This window comes from Columba livia, chromosome 1 (assembly GCF_036013475.1).
Source record: "Columba livia isolate bColLiv1 breed racing homer chromosome 1, bColLiv1.pat.W.v2, whole genome shotgun sequence".
In the NCBI taxonomy this organism is placed as follows: Eukaryota; Metazoa; Chordata; class Aves; order Columbiformes; family Columbidae; genus Columba; species Columba livia.
In genome coordinates this window covers 18213315-18236111 of record NC_088602.1, presented here as the reverse complement: position 1 = coordinate 18236111, position 22797 = coordinate 18213315, and the positions used below count along the sequence as shown (strand labels likewise).

General features: G+C 37.6%; 1 protein-coding gene across 1 annotated transcript in view; it reads left to right on the top strand.

The window, feature by feature from the left end:
- The window catches only part of CWF19L2 (CWF19 like cell cycle control factor 2), a 68157-nt gene that overhangs the window by 21029 nt on the left and 24331 nt on the right, over positions 1-22797 (top strand). The window contains exons 9-11 of the mRNA XM_005501471.3: positions 353-449; positions 1731-1820; positions 21669-21794. Of these exons, the coding sequence (XP_005501528.1) occupies positions 353-449; positions 1731-1820; positions 21669-21794 (313 nt within the window). The remainder of the gene's footprint in view (positions 1-352; positions 450-1730; positions 1821-21668; positions 21795-22797) is intronic.

Below are 22797 nucleotides of genomic sequence, written 5' to 3'. Positions count from 1 at the left end.
AGGGTTTAAGTTACTCTTTCTGTTCTTCTTTTCCTTGCTTTTTGTCTGCTTATACCTGCTACTGGCTCTTGACTGTTTTTTTTCATGCAGAGAAAGTGTTCCTAGATAGTGCTTTTCATTTGAATTGATATCAAAAGTAAAAGGAAACCCAGCTCATAAAAATTTTATTCAAGCTTTGTGGTTTCAGAGGCCTTGGCAACTTCTGACTGCAAATATGTTTTTATTATATGTTGTTATCAATTGGTTTGACAGTAGGATCATATGTACCCGTACAGTAGACATATAATACTTAATTTCACAGGTGAATACTACGTTGTTTTTCTATGAATTTAGTGCTGCTGGTGTTTTACAGATATACATCAAAGGATGAGCCACCTCGGGTCCTTAGTGAAGATGAGATGAACAGACTGGGAGCGAGGATTGTGAAAGCAGAACTCATGGGAGACATGGTAATGTCTTTGCAAAATTGTCATAATTTACTGAAATTTTTCTTTAAAGTTCACAGTGATTTAATTGTTAAATATATATATGTATGTGTGTGTATATATATACATATTCCTGCAAAATTTGATCGGGTAGGATTTGAAGATACTACTTTACTATAAGTTCTGCTTTAAATGCAGTGCTTTGTAGACTAAAATAGGGGACTTGGGTCCCCAGGTTTTGCAGGCTAGGCAGCATAGCCAAAGCCAGTTGTTATCTGTCTTTTCTTGTAGGATTTAGTGTCTTTTTATTATGCAGGGAGCAGGTGAAAACTTCAACTCTCCCAGTGTTACAAGGTAGACAGTCTCTGGAACTTTTGTTAGTTTATCAGCTTTGTCACAAGTAGGTGCTTGAGGTCCGTAGCGCTGCCCTATAAGCCTACTTATTATGCTATGGAAATATAAATATTTAATGTTGTTTCAGGAGGCTTGTTTCAGACAGTGATCTGAGGGAAAAAGAATTTCAATCTTTTGGAACACTCTAAACTCTGGAAGTATATACTTTTTTATTATTTTAAGTATGGCTATAGTAAGTTGGTTGCCGTAAGTAGTACTGCCTGAAAATTTGAATTATAACAGGGTCGAAGTCTGTTAGTTTTTAAGCCATGTTTTACAAGTGCTTGCTCTGAATTACTGCTCTTAAGGAAGTATAACTGAAGATTTTTGAAGGATATAGTAAAATAACATTTTATAGAAGTGGATCCTATCACTATGGGCCTTTAAAAAAATAATTTAGTGCACCTGTTTAAGTTGCCTCTTGTGACAGAGTATTTGCACTGAAATCTGCATCACTAAGAACTGATAAATAAGACATGTTACACCTTCACGTGCCAAATTAATCTTTCTTGAGAGCCATTGATTCTTTGGTTTGTGGGAAGTTTCAGGGTGTTTGGTATATGAATTTATTGCTGGATTAGGACATGGTGTTGGTCTTTGTCAATGCCCCTATCACATAATTTCAGTTTTGTTAGGAGAAAGTGTCCATTTTATAAATATTTTCTTTTCAGACTGATTTTATATTATGAATTCTTTTTCCACAGACGTTAGACACAAATGTGTGTATCTAGCTTTACAAAGTTTGAACAAATACACCTTTTGTAGAAATCCTGTCCTTTTGAAATCTTTCATGTCATTAGAGTTTAAAAAAAAAAAAAAAATAAAGAAATTGAATGAATAGTTAATTCTGATATAAAAGTCTCTAAGAGTTTAAGTGGTTAAACTAATGGAGTACTATGACTTTGTTTGTAGGAGTTAGCTTCAAAACTTCAAGCAGAACTTGATAATGCTCGCAAATTGAGAGAAACTCAAGGGCAGGTTCCAGCAAAGTCTGGCAGAGAGGTAAGGAGAAAATATTCTTCTTTTCTTTGTGGTAACACAATAGTGTAATTCGTGTAGCAGCTCAACAGAGAAACGTACTTAGGAAAACTGTTGGGTGTGACTTCAGGTGAGTTACTGTTCAAATTGAGTTGTACTTTTTGGTGGTAAACAAAACATTTTCCATTGTAATTTAACAACTTCCAAAGGATTTTTATTTTTTTTTTTTATTGGTAATATTTTCTCTGCAGTGTTATGTATCTTCCATTAAAAGTAAAACTGGTCTGTGTTGTGGTGTTGACTGTGCTGGCTGTTAAGTAGTTCTGCTCTCTCTGAAGAAGCTGGTGCTGCTTCAAATGGTGTTTTCAAAGAGTGGTTGATATTCAAGAAATGGATAGTAATCTTCCATACCAACTTTGATATAGCTATAAGGAAGCAGTATATATCTTCTTTTATGAGGTCTGTCCTCATGTCAGAGAGGAGACTTTTAGGCAAAAACTGATGTTGTTGTTCAATTTGACCCCAATTTTCTTTCTGAAATATCTTGGTAGCAAAATGTCTACCCTTGTGAGTTCCACGTTGTCTTTCTCTGATGCTCAGGATCAGCGTCTTACATAACTCCAGATGTAGGAGCTTGGTTTTTAGGTCTGTTCATCTCAGAATGCTTATTTTTATGTTGAAGTTCATTTGTCTTGCAGAAACGATCTTTAGCATGTGAGAGCCAGCTCTGCTGACAGTCCTGCTGTTTTGGACTTTCCATGGTTTACCAATGCAAACCGTCTCTTGCAGATACAGCAGCTTATGTTGGTAATTCTGCAAAGGCTGGCTCTTGAACTGTGTAATGCTGGAACAGCATCAGCCTCTTTACAGCTTGCTGTAAAGTTGCTCAGCTTCTTAGGGTGGCATTAAATTGGCAGACTCCGCAAATGATGGTGAAAACCTTGACGTTTATTTGAAGTCATTTGGGTTTTAATTACTGCCAGGTCTTGCTTTCCAGAGCGCGAAGGTCTTCCTGTACATTTTAGAGGCTTGCTGTTTTGTCTTTATGAATATGCCTTGCCTGTGCCTGTTTCGTGGCAACTTCTAGCCTATATTATGTGAGTTTTGAGTGTGAACAGTCCCAGCAAAGCTGACAGTTGCTGTGTCAGAAGTCCTATCCTTGTGATAGTTGCCAGGGTAGTCTTACTGGTTTTACACTTTCAAAGTGGTTTGGGGCTACTGGGACACAAGCAGAATGCATACTCCTAGGTGTCAAGTGGCAGCTGTATCACACTGTGTTAAAACAGCCCAGATGTTCAGAAACCATCTGATAACACAAAAGAGGCCAATTTGTGAAGGTGTGTTGGAAACTGTACGAATCAGTCTTTCTAGAACATTGACCTCCCAAGTGAGAGCCTCAGCCGGGTGTATTGCAGGTACGATACCTGAAGCAGTTTCCACAGAAGTGGCTTTCCAAAAGGATGCCCCATTGATCCCAAGGTTTGATAGCTTTGCCTCCGCTACCAATACCAAACATGCAGTGTTTTGTTTCAGGCAGGTCTGTCTCTGGTTCCTGGGAGCAGCGTGGCCAATGTCATACTGAAAGGTCCTCAAATGTGGCCTTTCCTTATTTTCATTTCTGTTGGGAGAACTGGGGAGAGAAATCAGGAAGCAGTGAAGGCAATTCTGAATGCATCTCCCTAAGAAGGTTTTTTTTTCCTTCTTGATTAATTGAACGTGGATCAATTTCCCAATTCAGTTCCCTGTGTGACTGAATGAAAACTCATGTGAGTACAAGGGCTGTGCAGGGGCAGCTGGGGTTTGTACAGAGGACACAATCAATTGTTTTGACAGCCGTGCTGGTTTGTTCTGCCTTAAAGTGATCAAGAAAATACAGACTGAAGGGACTGTAAAGTGGCAGCTTAAATCCTGGGTTTATTTATTTTTTTGTTTGTAAGTGAGAATAGAGGCAAAACTAGCTTTTATAGCTTGTTTGATTTAGACAAGAATTCTACCCCAAGCAACAGCAGGAATGAAAATGGTACTTCATATCCACAAATACCTACGTTTGGTGTTTAAATCTTTTTGTGTCTATCAGTTGATATATTTCACTCTGCCTACAGATCCTGGTTTATGGTACAAGTTTTTGTTTTGGCCAAAGTCATCCTTAAGACCTCCCGTTTGTGATTCATTTAGATGTTGCAAGTAGAAATTTCCAGGCGAAAGAAGCCAAAAAGTGTGGATGTGTACATCTTTTGAACCTAGAGTAGCAAGAAAATGGTAAAAGATAGTGGAGCAGAAGAGAAGTCCATAGTTGCATCCCAAGTAAGCCCACTTGGGTAATTTTATAGCAAAAAAATTACCTTGAGGAAGAGGATTGTTGTTTTCTTTTTTATTTTTTTATGTTTCTATTAGATGAAGTGAACACCCACAAATAATAAAGGTATAGGTTTTCTGTGTATGAAGTCATACCATATTAAAATTCAGTATAGGCCAAAATATGTTTGGATCCTCTTGAAACTGAAAAAAAAAATACTAACTTTGTCTTAACCCATTTTTCAGCACTATTGAAACATTTCTGTTTTGCACTACCAGCCCTCATTTTCCCTGTCTAACATTTGATTTGTTTTCAACTGCCTTCCATGTGTCAAAAGCACAGAAAAGCCAAAGATTTATTGGGTTGTTCTAAAATTGTTTGTGGCTTTTGAGTAGCTTTATAAATGGAATTATTTTGCCTGAATTGAGATATGAATTTTTTAATAATATTTGTGTGGTTTTTTTTGAAGAGATGAGTTTTTATATATATTTAAAGAGGTTAGTTTTTATGTATATTCCTCCTGAAGGCATATGAGCAGCTGTTATCTTGCTTTTTTGGGATTTCACAAAAAATACTAGGGAGTGTTGTTTGGGGATATTGGTTCACTGAAGTTGTTGAATTTTTTCCACCACATCATTTCCACATCATGTTAAATATTTAGTTTATCAATTGCACTTTTTCCTACTTCTTTCATGTAGCTATTTTTTTGATAAAATATCTGTATCTATAAATAAATACAAACCTATATATACACACACACACACACACGTATATAAGAAATCAATGTGGTGTGCTATCATAAGTATTTTCCTAGTTAGTTGTGCTAGAGAGCACAGACAGGAAGATAATGGGAAGTAAAGGTAGATTTACTAACATTTCTTCTCTTTGCACCTTTAAAGATGCCAGTATCTGATATCCTTAAGTGCAACACAGGTTATTTTGAGTATTAGTAACATTAAATAAACATTTTTATCCAAATATTTCCAGTTTGAAACATGAAATCAGATTGGAACAACAGTTAAGGCGCTCTAGACACTGAACAAGCCTGACTTTGGGCTCGTTGGATTAGATGCCTGTCACGGGGCAGAGGCCGTGTGTGTTGTAAATGGAAAATCTATGATTAAAAGCACCAAGTCCAAAATGCAGGAGCGTGTCAGCTGGTGTTGTGCGCTTGGCTCCAGTGAGAGAGGTGTCCCCTTGGGTGCATGTAGCACCCTGGACGTCTGAAGACAGAAGTTACTGGTGTGGTGGGGCTGTCGCACATCGCGTGGGTGTCTCCGCTTGGGTAGAGCCCCCTGTTGTTCGCTGCAAGCTGCCTTAAGCCTGTAGCTCTGTAAATTTTAGGATTATGGTTAAACGATCTGTTAAGTGAAATTTGGGGCCTTAATGGCTACTGTACTTAAATACACATTATACAACTACAGTGAATGCATATGCAAAGACCCTTTTTAAAAGAATGAATTAAAATGTGCTTGTTTTGTCTTTATGTTTGAGCAGGAGGCAACCTTCAGGGTCTATGGAAATATAAAAATGGGGAGAATATGCAAAAGAGGAATTTGGGCTGCATGAAGGAACTAAGCCTGAATTAAATATTTTAATTTCATTTGTGATAGAAGTAAATGATGCTTATATTGAGATGCTCGTGTCTAATTTGTCATGCGCATTTTGAGAAGAGCAAAGTTTCACTTTGAGCCCTAGTGAAACTGTGCAAGAGAAGGCTACTGTACCACAGGGTTTCTGAGTTAGAGTAGGTGATGAAAATGAGTACTTACTGAATGTGAGGAGACAGCAGAAAATTATGGAGACTTCAGCACTTAAAAAATAACTTCCAAGTATTCATGGTTTACCTCTTAAGTACAGTTTGTATTTCTGTTATCTGACAGTGCTACACAGCTCTTGATTTGAATGCATCGGTTATGAGGATGTTACCTCTGCCATTGTCAACACCAGCCATACCTGATGAAATTTATGCTTTTATTCTGTATTTTTACTTAACAAAATATATCTGGAACATTAGCACTCCTTTGAAGCACATCATTTGCAGTGGTTTTTGGTGGTACAAAAATTGGGAGGTAAAATTTAAACAAGCAAGAGGCAGAATGTAGAATATTTTGGTTGGAAGAGACATAGAGTGATCATCCAGTCCAAATTGAAAAGGCAGATTGAAAACAAGTGGAAAAAAATGTGTTTCTTCCCAGAATGGTTTCTCCAGGATATTGTGGGTGCTGGGGGCTTAAGTAGATTCTAGGAGAGACTGGACAAGTTCATGAAAAATAAATCCCTGGGGGACTGTACAGGAATGATGTGTGGCTCTCAACTTCAGAGTCACAGATACTTGGAGGCATCCTTCCTTTTGTACTCTGCATCAGGCATTCCCTTGTGGTGACTGCTGGAGAAGCAATGTTTGCCTTTGGTTTGATCCAGTATAGCTGCTTTTATGTTTTAATCTGCATGCAGAAGGTGTTCTTTATGGCAATTCTAAATAATATACGATGTGCATTATTTGCGTGCTTTGTCTTTTTCAGGTTTTTCAATAATGTTTTCTATTATTTCTCATGCTTCATTCAGTATGGTCTCTGCATAAGAATTAGAGTCAAATCTGCTAAATGAAAACTGATTTGATTTTGTGTTGCCACAAACTTAACTGTGTTTATTTTTTTAATCAGAAAATATATTGACATGATACAGAATTAAGTAAATCTAGACTCAGTTCATGGTGGTGGATGAATGAAGTATATGCATCTTTTAAAACTGTTTTGAATTCTAAGTGAAATCTGGCCTATAAGAAAAGCTTCGCAACCCTAAGCTTGTTACCCTGTTCCATGGCATTTAATCAGTATGCAGCAAACAGAAAGTAGTCTCTGCTGAGCAGTTGCCAGAGGCAGTTCTTAATAATGATGAATTGTGTTTAAAAGGCAAAATCAATGCAAAATTGAATGAGAAGTAGAAGATGGTACTTAGAGCAAAATAACATGTTAGAGGATAAACTATAATATAGCGTATTTAAAATAAGAGAGTGAAGTTCTGGAAAAGTATGAATGGATACAGGCTTTTCTGTCACGTTTTTGAGAAATTGTAAGGAAAACACAAATGATTTCAGCATAGCAAATCTTCATTTTAATAAGGGAATTTCCTATGAAAGTTCATCAGTCTTCAGTCTAGTATGATTCATTTAATAAATATATTTAAAGCATAAGGAATAAAACAATGATTGAGATAGATATACATATGTATATACACACATATATGCAAACATAGAATATATAAATATATTCCACCAGATATATATATTTCTCAACACAGAGCAATAAACAATCTCCTGAAGGTTGTCTAATGAGGGGTATGTAGATGCTTCTGTGAAGCCTCTTGGGCATGAAAGGTATCACTAGAGCCATAGTCTTCAGTTGTGGCTGGCACTGTATTTCACTTTACAGTTGGCAACTGACTGACATGATGCTACTTTAGAGGAGAAAGCTTTTTCTGGGCTACCTGTTGGTTCTGTAAGAGTAACAGTCTCCATTGCTTTTCCATCTCAGATAGAGATGCAAGGAAAAGTTAATTTAGCTAGTTTTATGACATAAGTAGGGCTTGTGTTTTAGTGAAACCATTCTTCATATCAAGAGCTTCACATACTTCAAATGCTTCTGCTTTTTTAAAAATTACTCTTCCCAAGTATAAATAATAAGGATGATTACATTTCCAACACCACCTCTTACAAACTGCATCTGAATACAAATTTTGATGTATTGAAGGTCGGGTGTTTCATTTGGATCCCAGAGATGCATTAGAATCCAGACTGAGAAATAATTCTAGGGAACCTAGATCAGTATAAAAGTTTGTTTGTTTATTTTTCTCTTCTTGTTTAAGAAGCAACACTTACCGTTTTTCAGAAAGGAAACTGAACACGACAGCTCAGCTTATACCTCAAATCCTATTTATGGTAAAATACCATCCATTGCATACCATTACATACAGTTCTGTCTTAAGAGAGACAGCACAGAACATGCTGGATCTTTATCCAGAGAAATTATTTGCAGCACAGTTATTATCCTGAGACAAGCAAACCAGATGATGTTAGGAGTAGCTGAGAGCAATCAGTTGTGAAACAAACCTGAAATAATATTCTATTGGTTGCAATAATGATAATAGAGAAAATTGAGAGAGTTTCTTTATTTTTCATGTGTTTTCAAGATTGGCCTTTTTGAAAATAGCTTGGACAAAGAGCCTTGGAAAAAGTTATCTAAAAGTAAAGTGGTGTGTTTGTGTATATCTGTGTAAGCATGTAAAATTTAGATAGTGAATGATACTTCAGAATAGGAAGTGAAAGAAATAGAAGAAAAATCATCAGTGCTAATGAGGTGTGGGTTTTTTTCTTTTTAAACAAGTAAACAAACAACAAAACCAAACCAAACAAAAAACCAAAGCACCCTGAAAATTAACACTCAAAACTGCAGGAGTGCCAGCATGTTTAATTTTAGGTTTGGGAAAGGAGACTATAAACACAGGTATTTTTCTGCAAAAAAAATATTTGTTTGTCAAAATTTACCTGTAATATGTTTAAATAACACCTGGTTGAGTGGCTTTCATTGTGACATGCCCAATGCAGAACTTCTATACAGTTGTGGTAATGCTTTTAGATTTACGATAAAGAACAGTTTAAAAAAATGTTTAAAACTCTTTCTCACAAAAATATAGCTGAGACACTTGTATAAGAACTAGGATGCTGGGGATTAATGATCCTTGCTAAATGCACAATATAAATCTGTGATTTCATTTGGAACTTCAGATGGTGGGGAGATACAGCAGCAGATGGCTCTTGGCCTGTTTACTCTCAGATCTCTTCAGCTCATCATAATTTCTAATTCCTGCTGTTCCATCACACTTTAATCTCATCTGCAGGATAGCTGTGCCTTTCTTCACCAAAAGTTTATATTCCATACAAAGAGCTGACTATCTCTAACTGGAACAGGGAATAATAAAATGGACATACTTTTGCACAACAGCTTTAGTATCATTAGTTTGTACTTTTAAAAAATAATGGGTATATGCAGATTCTGGTGAGTATATTTCCTGAACACTCTTGCTGATGTCAGTAAGAGATTATTACGCAATTATTTGTAAGATAAAAATGTACTAAGACAAAACATCTTAACTTCCTGAATGTAATTTATAGGAAATTGTTTTTTGCAATTAAAAAGTACTGGAGAAATTGTATTGGTAACTAAATGATGTAAAATATCTTACTGGTTTCAGTACATAAAGGGCAGAGTGGATAAAACTTCCTTAGAGTTCAAACTGATAATAAAAAAGCTTTGGAATGTGCTTTGACACTGGAAGTAAAAACCATATCCAAGTGCCATCCAGCACTCATAGCTGGTGCTGTCATTTTTTTCTAGCTCTGTTTTTCTCCTAACACTTTGAGTTTTTGCATCTTTTTAGTGCTTTATCTACCCTTTTGTTGTATTTCCTCAGAGTAAGTTCTGGTTTTCTTATCAAATTTGACACCCCACAAACCCCGAGCTAAAACCAAAGCAAAAGCATACCTGGAAGGCCTTTCTGGTGCAGTAGATCCTGTCAGCATGAAGTGGAGAGGTAGAACCTTGCTCATGCTTCTGTTGGTCCTTGCACAGTTTTGGTAAATTGTTAAACCTGTTTGGACTTAAAATAATTCACACATAAAACCATTTATAAAAGTGTGAACCATAAATTAACAATGTATTTTGTATGTTTCAGCAATGAAACAAAATGGTTGTGTTCAGAGTGAGGTTTTGAAAGGAGAATTTGATCAACCAGTGACTGTTGGGACCACCTGGTCTTTAGCGTAATTACATGTTAGGTCTCATTAGCCATTGCTACCAACATAAAGCAGAAACGTTTTACAGAAATAGGCTGTTTAAGGGGAGCAATTACACTGCGCAGCCGTCCTTCTGAAAGGAATGGAGACATTTGGCTTTGGGCCAGCACATCTGGATGAGGAGACACTTCCAGCTGTGCAGTTGTGTGCGTGAGATTTTTACAGAGGTTCTTTCCGGGCGCTGCAGTGACGGCTGTGGGGAGTGGAAGAGCCACCACCAGTGTCAGTAGCAGCGTCACTGTTCCGTGCTGCCTGTCTAGGGAAGATGTTACAGGCTCCTTGCTTTTTCCAGTCTCCATCTGTCTTCTGATGTCTCCCAAAATATCAGCAGTGATAATGGCTTGAGGGTGTGGATATACATGAACAAAAGCTGGAAAGTATGCACAGTTGAATCTTTGTTCTGCAACATCTAGTTGTCCACATTCATCTGCTTTTTTTTTTTTTTGAAGACCCTTTTCTACATATACTCCTTTCGTAATAATTTTTTCATATTGGACTACTTTTCTTTCTAATAAAAATGCATTATTAAGCACTCTTATATGCCTGAATTACTATTTTTTGTAGAGGTACTTGTAGAAGTACCTTTTCTGCTGATACAGTCTCTGAAGATACCTGATGTAGCAGAGCTAGGGTAAATCTCTTTTCTAAATAGTGTATATTGAGGCCTGAACATCTTTGAAACTTCTTGCAATATTTTTACTGGACTTTTTAATTTACTTGTTACTAAATGTTTATATTTAATTAAGTAAATGCTATTTTTATTCACATATGCTGAACCTCTGCTTAACACCTCAGTTGACTATTACATTTCTGTATTTGACAAGATGAAAATGAAATTGGTGGACTTAAGAACCAACATGCTGCAACATACTTTTCTTCTTTATCATCTGAGTGTATGTGTTTTCTGTCAGATGTTCTTGCTATAGAAACAAGCCATGGAATCACCACATTTAAAAAAAAATTCTTTCATTGCATACCTACAGTGGCTCATTGCTGGCATGGTTAAGTGACTCACCATTTCAAAGTGTAGCTAACAATTTAAAATATCAAACTACTTATTTAGACTTTTTTTTTAATTAAAGTTGTATTTGAAAGGTTATGTGGCTTCCTGACGTCCAATAATATTGTAAGTTAAACTTAATTGCTTTAGTTTTCTCCATTACCAGGCACATCACTGGACTTACAACAGTCTACTGTGAGTTGCAAACTACTAGTTTCAATCTTATTTGCACAGCCTGGCAGTATGACTCTTACTGAGTTTGTTTTGAGGTTTGTGTGCATGTCCATTCTACTCAGGAGGTTTTATTCTGATCATCCTATCTGAGAGATACTATAAGGAAATAAGTACTGAGAGCAAATAAAAGGATTTTTGAATGCAGGGGTGCTTGGAGACATTCATTATAAAGAGGAGTTGGATAAGAAGGTCAGGACACTCATTCTGAGTGAGCTCAAGTGAGCTAAAATACACTTTTTCATAATATAACAACAAAGAATTGTTGATTTAAAGGGCAAGCAATTTTATATCAATAAAATGAAATTAAATTTTTTACATAACAAGTTATTAACCTGTGTCACTCACTGACAGGGAGAAAGAAAGGATAGAGACCAAACAATTAGTAGTTATTTAAGTACCTAATCCTTTTCTAATTATTAATATTTTAATTCAGAAATAGGAGCTATGTTGTGGTTTTTTGTGTTGTGTGTTATTGTTTTTTTTTTCTTCTCATGCTTTATATGTAAATTTAGCACTACCTGATGAAAATACTATTATGTAGACTAGTTCATTTCTGTGTTTTTCTGTTCTGCTGTTAAGTGCAAGGTGATAATTTTGGCAGACCAACTTCCTGATCTTGTCTAACTTTTTAAAATCCCATTTCTACAATTAGCATAATACTTTTTGAAGTTGCAGTAGTGATGCTTATTACTATATTTACTGAGTCTTTCTTGCAATACTGAATTTTTAACCTGGGTAGAAGTTTGCTTGTCCTTGTCTTCTTCATGCTGCTAATTCTCTTAGTCTTATTTTTTTCTGCTGTAAGAAAACAAATCAAAGACAGAAGTTTAATACACTGGTGAGGGGTCTGGAGCACAAGTCTGATGGGGAGTGGCTGAGGGAACTGGGGCTGTTCAGGCTGGAGAAAAGGAGGCTGAGGGGAGACCTTATCACTGTCTACAGCTACCTGAAAGGAGGGTGTAGCATGGAGGGTGTTGGTCTCTTCTCCCAAGAGATAGGACAAGAGGAAATGGCCTCAAGTTGCACCAGGGGAGGTTTAGATTGGATATTAGGAAAAAATTCTACATGGAGGGGGTTGTGAAGCACTAGAACAAGTTATCCAGGCAAATGGTGGAGTCACCATCCCTGGAGATGTTCAAAAGTTGTTTAGATGAGGTTCTTAGTGGCATGGTTTAGTGCTAGAGTTAGGCTGTGGCTGGACTTGATTTTGAGGGTCTTTTCCAACTGAAATGATTCTCTGACTCAATGACTGCTGTTACAGACCTGTGACCATTTTAATTTCATCTTTCTTTGAGTTCCAAACCTTGGTCTCGCTATGGAGAATGGTCTGCCTGCTGATTTCATAAGCATTACCTCCAAGTTGACAGTTCATTATTCACCACGAACAGCAGAGCCTGGCGGGTGGCTCAGAGGCTTTGCAGCCTGTGTCACACGGGAACTCCATGCGCGGCTGCACCGGCTCCTCAGCGTTGGGCCGTGCGTACGTGTGGCCTGTGCTGGCAGAGGCAGACGGCTCCTTCTGTGTGAGGTGGACTTGTCCTTCTCAGCAGTGGTGATTGTGTGCAAACACAACCTGAGAACCTGATAGAGGGGTGGCTGAAATGTGAGGAGAGTAATGGAAGAGAGCAGGAGACGGTGGGTGGAAGATGTAGCTACATCCAGCACTCTGAGAAGCGCTAGATGTCTCCTAGACATGTATTTGATATTATAAGGGCTGACTTTTCTAAGAGACGCATAAGGCAATATTCAAAGCGTAGCCATTGGCCATAGGCTGTAACAGAAAGGGCACAGGTTGTGTGCTTAGTCCAGTGTCCAGTTTGTCCACAGCTATTATAGTGTTTGGTAGTGGAGGTTTGTTCCTTGCTGGGGACTGTTGCTGAGCTTTGTTATTCCCTCATCACACTGTGCTTGTACCACTGCAGTGTCGCTCCTGGTAAACATCTGCAGACAGCTCTCACCTCACACAACATCCAGCTTTTGTTGGCTCAGTAATTTAAAAAAAAGTTTGTTTTTCCTAGCTCTAGTTGCTCCTTATCCCACAATATACTGACTCTTAAAAAATATTGTCTTCTCTTTAGCTGGTAACATTGAGACCCTGTTCCAATGAAATAGGTTTGGCCTGTTCACTCCCTTTGTTCAGTGTCTGTTGCTCAAATTCAGCTGCACACCTGGTGGCAGCGTTTTTCCATTTCCTCCTGCTGGGTTATGGAACAGACATCATCTCTCGGGAGTTCAAAAATGTTTTTTAGAATTGCATTTTATTTATTTATGTATTTAATTTAAAACATTTATCTTTCAAAACCAGACTTGTCTGCTTTGTTTTGTTCAATTGGGTGCTAATCGCTGTATAGTGGTTAGTACATTTGGAGAGAACAACTGTGTACTTTGCATATTTAATTGGCCTGAAGTAAAAATTCGTATTCCTTGATGGGAACAAACAATTCCCCTCTCATTCTGTAAATACTCTCTATCTTTGTTCATTTCAGACTGTAAATTATATTGTTTGTCTAGCAGTCATCACAGGATTCAGGGATAGGGACTGAGCCTCTTCTCCAGTTTCAGTTGTAACACTTAATAGAATGTATAATACCTGAAATACTTTAATATATTTTTAAACCTATGTTGTGCTTATATAGATAGAGATATTTATCTGATGGTAATTATTAAAGAACAATTATAATACTAAAATCAACATTTCTACTAATAATATAGCTTAGTATGTGTAATAATTAATATTATTTAAGAAGTCATTAATTCAGAGACTTGAGAGGTTTAAAGTAAGCTATGTAAGGCTGCCTGGACAGTTTCAGAGTTTGTTATTAGGAAAGAAGGTAATTACTCCACTCTTGTGCTATGCTGAATGGCACATAGGTGTTACTGGATATCATGTCACATAGAAATGCAGGTCTATATTGTGTAAACAAAATATCAACAGATAAAATGAGAGTTTTAAGTACAGTCTTCCAGTTACATTGGTATCCATGCTCCTTTAAATCCTTCAGAAACGTCTGATACTTGTGCGAGTCATGGCTTTCCCTGCAAAGGCTCTTTCCCAGTGTGCCATGTTTGTTCAAGTGTAGAGGAATTCTGCTCTTTATTATACTTGTGTGAATTTGTCCATTACAAATGTTAGATGCCTCACCCTGTAATTCCCAGAATCAGCCTTTCACATTTTTTTAAAGGTTTATGTTTTACTTGCCACCCTCCATTACTTTTGTACTGAGACCTGTTTAAGTGATAGAATGCATGCTGAAGGATGTGGACATTATGTATCGGAATTCTTTTGGGGACCTCTAGTGAAAATCATCTCTTTATGGCAGCTTGCTTGAAACTCCTTTTACTGATATTTCAATTTAAAGATGACTCCTGAAGTTTATTCTGTTTTTAAAAGAAAAATAAGGTTGAGTAGGAAAATACTATATTTAGAATGAAAAACAATAAGTTGTTGTTCAAATGTCATCTTCTGATACTGTTGTAATCATTTGATCGTCATTTCTGCCAGAAAGCTTTCTGCTTCTGATGTATTTAGAAATAGCTTTACTATTTATTGTTAGTAAGATCTTCCTCAAAATCAACTTGTGCCTTGCCTTTTTCTGTTAATACAATTACCTTTCTATATTTGTTATGTTTTTCATTCAGTTCTGTTTAGACAGGATTGTGACTTCTGAAAGATGTCTTTCCTCTGATAACATCTTTAATCTTCTGAATAATCGTGCCTGGTGTATTTGATCCATTGGATTAATCTTGCTTCATAGTACACATTCACTTTTAGTCTCTCGCATTACTTCACATTAGTCTTTATGCTGCCCATAATTATTTTGTCCTTTTATCTATCTGCTCCTTTTAATTTCTCTTTGATGGACTACACTTTTTTAAACTTTGTGTTCTAAAGCTAAATATGACTATGATTTTTTGGCCTTTTCTTTTTCTCTGGAATATTAACTCTAAATATGTTATGATCAAACTCATATGCATTGTTGTTTCAGGACTCTGGACTTTGCAATTAGGAAAAACAACCCCACACCTCACAAACCCCACAAAAACCAGCCAGTTGTCTCCCTGTTGTGGTTGTTGTTTGTTTGTTTTTGTTTTTTCATGAAGAAAGAAATGACCAGTGCCCTAGCAGCTTACATTGGTTACCTCTGCTATATCCAGAATACTCCATTGCATTTATATCCCATTTAAAAGTATAACGTACATCCTTCTGCTTTTCCCTTATGTTGTATTCCTTCTCCACCCTGTTGTTTTCTTTGCTAATGTAATGCTGATCATTTGTTGTTGTTCTGCTTTCAAATAAGTAGTGCTTGTCGTGCTGTAGTGTTAACTAGGTCTCACACCTGTTTGAACAGCGTAGCAATGACATGAAAACAGTGTCCCCCCAGTTGCCTGTGTCTGTAGCCAGGTTTGACCCTTAGCACATGGCAAGTGTGGGGTGCAGGCATGTGGCTGTTGTCTCCGGTGCAATGCATCGCCTCTTCTCCCCCTCCCAGCAGAGAGAAAATGCCTTATCTTGGGAAAATGTAGCGGGTGAGGCAGATATCTAGCTGATGCTGGAAATAAGTAGTGTTGTATGTATATTCTCTGAAAATATCATTATTGTTATTGGAACCAGACCAGTGTTGGACATCTTGGTTTGCTTTGCAAAATGAGATTTGCCTTTGATGAGACAGAAGAGAGAAGTCTGGCTTGTCTAGGCAGGTTTTTGGTCTGTAACTTATGTTTCTGTAACTTCTCTGGGAAAAATATAATTAAGTATTGAAGCTAGCATACTTGAGTATCTACAACATTTTCAGACTTTATTAGGGTTTCTGGGACAAGCTTTCATTAGGCAAGGGTGGCACATGTAAAGCAGACATCAGTTGTTTGGTGGAAAATAGCTTCAAATTGAGATTAATGAAGTTGTTTATAAGATTTGACAAAGGCTGTCCTAATATCACCAGATTTAGTGATGTCCCCATTATTAGCTCTGATTTGATCAACTGACTGACCTAAACATCTTTGTAGTGTAATCAAGAAGGTGTCAGGCTTTTTCTTTTTTTCTTTCTTTATTTCATAAATACTTATTTTGCTGGTGAAGAATTTCTGCATTTTATTTTTATATGTGTGTCTCTCCATATATATTTGTAAGTCTGAGAACACCCCTGTGAAGTGGAAATGCACAATTGTCCCTGTTTTGGAGGGAGCTGAGCTGACCTGGCTCTTGACAGGACGTCCATCATCTGAACAGATGTCTGTCGGCTGAAAAGGCAGCAACTTCCATTCCAAGCAAGAAGGTAGTTGGTGGTGGCGGGTGAAGGTGTGGGGAGACCGAGGCTGGGTGCACAAGGGGAGGGATACAGAACATCACCCAGTGCTCCCGTGCTTCACTTTGGGCAGCTGGCAGCAGTTGTGTGAACTGCAGTTGCATGTCCTGAGAAATGGAGTTTGCAGTAGCTGAGGTGCAGCAAAGTATTTAAGCAGTTTTTTGGGAAATGGATGGATTCATCCTGCTCCCTGGTATTTTGTTTCTGAAGGACTGGAATCTGTGGGAGTGCTTGTATCACTGAGCTACACGATAATGCTCCGGTTTCATATGTGCTGACTTAATGAGTCCTCCCTGTCTGTTTTTCACTCCTGCTGTATTCTAGGCCTTTTCCTTCTCTCTGCTTCATGGACAGAGAAGTTATAGGAGACAGAGTCTGTAACCTTCCTGAGCTGCACTGAAGTTAAATGAGTGAATGATATTCCTCTGGGATATTTCTACTAAAGGGTATTTTTTCTGCATTAAATTTGTGGCCCCTTTTGATGAACTCAAGAGTGTTAAGGATTGCTGGATCTGACCTAAGCCAACCAGGGATAAAACTTAGGGGTAAGGATGCTTGGTCCAGGCAATATGGAATCAGCTTTCCATCTGATGGATGGAAATGGATCCATCTCTGGCAAAATGGGAGCAGTTTTGAGCATGCTTGGAAGCATAACCTGTTATCAGTGGAATTCTAGAGCCGTATCAAGTTAGGTGCTCCTAAGATCTTAGGTGCTGAAGGGTAGATGAGGAGTTCGGGGATTATGCTTTTCTGTCCAGACTAAGAGGATCTCACTTGTAGGTGTTTGTAGGTGATCTCACTTGAGGCAAGTGTTTGCTTCTGGTCTTACAGTTCTGAAGATGCCTGGTATAATAGGGTTTACACTATCTGGCAAAATGTTTTGATTGTACAAGGAAACTGAGGGGTATCCTCTGTGCCCATATGAGTGATAGTGATTTCACTGTCCATTCACCTGTCCCTGGCTGACAGACTGAACTGCTGGTGGACACTTGGCAGCTTGCTGCTTGGCTTCTGATAAGGAAAAATCAACATTGCCACTAGTTTTCATATTAAGCTTCTACCTATGTCTAATGGTAAGGACCACTTTGTGAACTTCTTTCCTTCTGATATCCAGCATTTAATGTTTTTACAGCCGCTCTGTTTTTCCTCTCTGTAAACTAATCTGAGAACTGTCAGTCATAGCTAATAGGGGTGAAGTTGAGAATAGGAGCATAATGCAGACTGGACAGGCACGTTTTTTCAGTAGCATCCCTATGTAAATTGTGACACGGATCTTGTGATACCTCTTCAGTAGTGATCTACCTTTCAAGTTTGAAATGAAAGTTTAAAAAACTCAAACCAGGTGATGAGTTGTGGGTTCTGTCTTCTATTAGTTTGGATCCTGGTTCATGGTGCTTTGTGAACGCCAGTATTGTGGAAAAAAAAATAAATGTTCAGAATATGGATAGAGGTAGTAAAAGGAAAATGACACTGTTTATCTTCAGGTTTCTATTGGTCTTTATTCAGTTTAAATAAAAGGTGTATGTTAGGCAAAAGATATGGTTGACTGATCACACTATTTCTACATCACGTAGCTCCTGTTTAGAAGTTTTGAACTCTTACAGCAGTTATAATAGGCATATTAAAGAAAAAAGAAAATACATAGTCACCTTTTCTGTGTCATAAGAAGGTCTCCATGCTTTGTCAGGTAATAGTAATTGTGAAATAGCTGGTAAGATGTGCATTTAGCTCTGTCTCATTAAAGAACACGGGTTAGAACTTGTTGACAGCAATAATAACAGTAAGCAAACTGGTTTTTTTTGCAAATAATAAAAGATTTCTTGCTGATATCTGTTGATTACAAGGAAAGCAAAGGCAATGTGCAGTCTTGCAAAGGTCTACATCCATTGTAAATAAGCAGTTGTATTATATTCTATATAAAGGACACAGGAAGTCTGCTTAAGGACTGTTTTGTGTCTTTAACAACATTAAATATTAAAATACGGAGTAGGAAATTGCTGGAAAACTTCTCGCTGATAATACAAAAGATATTAATCTGAAAATACATTTACAATAAATTAATTTCTGTTTAGTTTTAAATGAGGGGGAAAATGACAACCTTATATATTTTTTTAGTATTTGACAAAACTGATTATTTCACTCAACCATGTTTAAAGGCTACATATTTATATAATTAAAAAAATAAGAGTTATGGCAGGATGTTCTTCTATTGTATTTTGTCCAGAGCTAGAGCAATTTTTGGAGAATGAATGCTTTAAACTTGTTTCACTTGCCCATTTCCCTCTCTAATCTTACCAATTTATGAGATCTTTTGAAAATGACTTTTTTGCAGTTTTTCTATGGGTAGAAAATTGGTGTAATAAATTGCATGTGCAGGACTAAGAGTAGCATTTTGGCCTCTAGAATTCTCATTACTTTGTATAATCTACAGGGTGGAAACCACAGCTCAGAATGTGATTAGCTGGCTCATAAACTCATTTTTTCACTGCTGTCAACCAAGCATCCTGACTTTTTTCTACAGAGTTGCCTCCTCATCTGTCTTCAGCCTTTGCCAATGTATGAGTTTGTCCCCAGGTGCAAAACTTAGCATTTGTTTGAGGTTCCTGTCAGCCTATTTTTTCAGTTTGCTGAGGTCCCTCTCAATGGCAACCCTGCCCTCCAGTCTGTCAGCCAGATCCTCATCCTGTCTATTTAGAGTCTCAGCAAACTTGCCAAGAGCACATTCTGTTCCATTGTCCAGGGTGTTGAAGTCAAGTAGTGTAGACCCCACTGTCAGCCCCTAAGGAACGGCATCTGTAACAACATGGTAGTTAAGCCGTGAGGAATGCCAGTTAGACTGGGAAGTATTAACAACTTCTCTTTGAGCCTGGTAACACAGATGATTTCCCACCCATCTTGCAGGCTACACATCCCTCCAATCAGGCAAAGACAATACTATGAGACTGCATTGAAAACCTTGCAAACACTAAGGTAAACAGCATTCCCAGTACTTTCCTTGTGCTTTGAACCAGTCATCTCACTGCAGATGGCAGATTTATCAGGAATTATTTGCCTTTTGCAAATCGTGCTGGCTGTTCCCAGTCACCTTGCTGCTGTTGTGCTTGCAAGGGGCTTCCATGAGGACTTGTTCTGTAATTTTTCTGGGGACTGAGGGGAAGGTGGTCATCCTGTTGTTCACCAGGTGTTTCTTCTTCGTTTTTTTGAAGGTGACTGTATACATTTACCTTTTTCCAGGGACATCTGTCGATCACCACTACTTTCAGATGTGATAGGGAGAGACCTCTTGTGCAGCTTAAACAATATGTGCATCTAATCTAGATCCATAAACTAGTATGTTTCCCGTTTGCTTAAGTGGTCTTTAAGTTGGTTCTGCTTTCCTGCAGGTAGTACAACTGTCCTCCAAACTCTGCTGCTGGGCACTGGGGCTTGAGAAGCCTGAGGGTAGATCTTGCTGGTAAAGACTGGCAAAGTATTGAGTGTCTTAGCCTCTTTAGTCTTTCATGTCCTTTGTCACTAGGCCTTTCCTCTTTCAGCAGTGGATCTGTGTTGTCCTTGCTTGTAGAAGGATATCCAATATGCTCATAGAATCCCTTCTCTTTGTTCTTTGTGTATCTTACTACCTTCAGCTTCAGCTGTGGTTTTCCTAATTCTATCCCTGCATGCCTGGAAAGTGCTTCTGTGTTCCTCCTGGGTAACTTTTCTCAGGTTCCACTTGCTGTTAAAAGTCCTTTTATTTTTGTTAGATGTACCCCATTTCGCCAAATAGCAGATCAAATGGACCCTTCTCATCCTCTGTGAAAGTTGTTCTTGTAGACCATCCAGTTCTTGTGGGCACCTTTGTCTTTCATGACCATTTCCCATTTCCCCTGAGATCCAGCCGAGCAGATCCCTGAATAAACTGAAGTCCATTTTCCTTCAGTCCAGGTTTTTTCTTTGTTCTGTTACTTGCTTTCTTCCTTTCCCTGGGAATATTAAGCTCCAGTGTCTCATGGTTGCTGCAGCCAAGGCAGCTGCTCACTTCCATGGCCATTGGTTTGTTCAGCATTTGTGTCAATACTTGTCCTCGATGTACTTGAGTCTGGATTGCTTGTGCCCTACTGTGTTGCTCTTCCAGCAGATGAACTGCTGGTTCTGTTCCACCATGAGGACCAAGGGTAAGTGTGTGACAGCTTCCCTTGTTGCCCTCTCCTCTTACCTCACATCTCCAGCACCTCAAGAGCTTGGTTTAGTCAGGTTTCAAATATATCTTCCTCATTATTCCAAATTTCTCTTGGTATGTAGAAACAGTACCTAAGTACCGTTGTTGTTTATGTGGACTGAATGTGTGTGCAATCCAAAGGCAAATGACTTATTTGGCATATATCAGGTAAATGTTTGGTTTTGTTTCCATATATTTCAACATGCAAACAGATGTTGTGAACGTTGTCATTTCTGTCTCAGTCTGTAATTTAATTTGACCTAAATAATATATGTACATCTACTCATCTGTTTCTTCTTCACTATAGAGAGATATATTTATGTTGAGCTGTTTTTATCTCCTATTCTGCATATCCTAGAATCAAGATTAAAAAATTTTTAGTGTTATGTTGTGATACAAGTGATCCGTGACTAATGGTAGTTGCAGTGCGGGAAAGAAAAGTCTGATCTAATTGAATATGTTGAAAAGCAATAGCTAATGTTTTGGCTAGTTTGTTAGCTAAGTTTTGAAAAGAAAAAAATCCACTAAAGAAACAAAAAATCCCTGATGCCCTCAATTCACAAAAAGGCCGGATGTGGTAATATCTGGCACCTTTTCAGATCGTTTTCAGGAATACACTGTTATAATTGTGGTGTATATTAATTCAATATTATCTATTTAAGTCTTCAGGAATATTGCATTTCTTCTGGGGATGAAGCTTTAGGAGAAAGAACCAGGAATACAAACTTGGTTCATTTCGGAACAGTTTTATTAACACTGCACTTAACTACCTGAATAAATTTTTAAAATTGTGTTCTTTTTGAATGTGGAAAAGAATACCTTGTGTAAGGTAATACTGTCTGCTTTCAGTTACAATGAACACACACACTGTAAAGAAGTTCTTACTTAATCTTCAGGATTTAAAACATTTATTCAGTGTGGATTAGGTGTTTCTTTTGGTTTTGTGTGTATCATCTGTTTTAAAATACATTTTAAAACCTGGCACAGGCTTCAAGCCGTCAAGAAGATGAACAAGTGGTCCTTGTGAGAACAGATGGAAGTGGAAGGGCATGGCCTGTGACTGCACCAACTGAACCGCAAGAGCCTAAAGGGGGACGGAGAAAGCGGCAAACGGTAACTTTTACAAATGTATTACGGTGTAATTCTGAAATGATTTTGTAGTTTTACTTTTATGATGCCATGATGAATCTGAGCATCTTATCAGAATGTCAATAGGTAGTTAAAAAGTCTCTTTTGGAAGATGATTGTAATTAGGTGTTTGAGTACATATTTATTAAGCATATATTAAGTTTATATTCAGACTGTGTTTCCCTAGGGATCACTTTAGAGCTTATTTAAATGCACGTTCAAGGAAAAGTTTTTCCAATTATCACAGTCTCTTAGCCAAATAGTTTATATTACATAAAGTTATGTAAATAATGCAGATTAGTAGAGGTGAATATTTCCGAAATAAGAAATATTTTACTGGGATACTTAGGTCTTGGGAGCTAATTTTAATTTTATTTTCTCCTGATCAAAAATACTGCTGCTCGTGATAATAAATACTATGACCTAATCTTTGTAAAAAAGTGCTTTGGGGGACAGTAAGAAGCTCATAGTGTTTTATTCTTAGGGTGTTTGCTTGCAACAGTAAATAAACTAATATTTCTGTCATCTTGGGAAAAGAGGAGATGACAATACCTCATATTTGTAGCAAGTATGTTCTTTATTAGTAGGACGGCTCAGTTTGTAACACTGCTATGGAGGAGTGAAAGGCACAAGAATGTGAGGAATTGGTTGTCATCTTGCTGTTGTTTCCATTTTGGAAAATGCTGTCTCTGTTTTATGTTGATGACTGTTCCCTATGCTCCTTCAGGATTTCGTTTAGGCCTGCCCTAAAGGGCAAACTCTGTTCTCTTGTACTCTCTGTCTAAGATGGCAGCATTTCCCAGCAGAGGTATCACATTTATACATATTTTCAGTAGTGTCTGTGACTTGACAATTGAAAAGCTGCTGTAAATAATAAAGTTTACTTTTTGGAATATTCCATGTTTCTGAGCTGGTTAACTGTTTCAGTGAATTACTGTACATCTTTCCTGAGTGGTAATGATGTAGCTGTGATAGCTTAAGGATATAA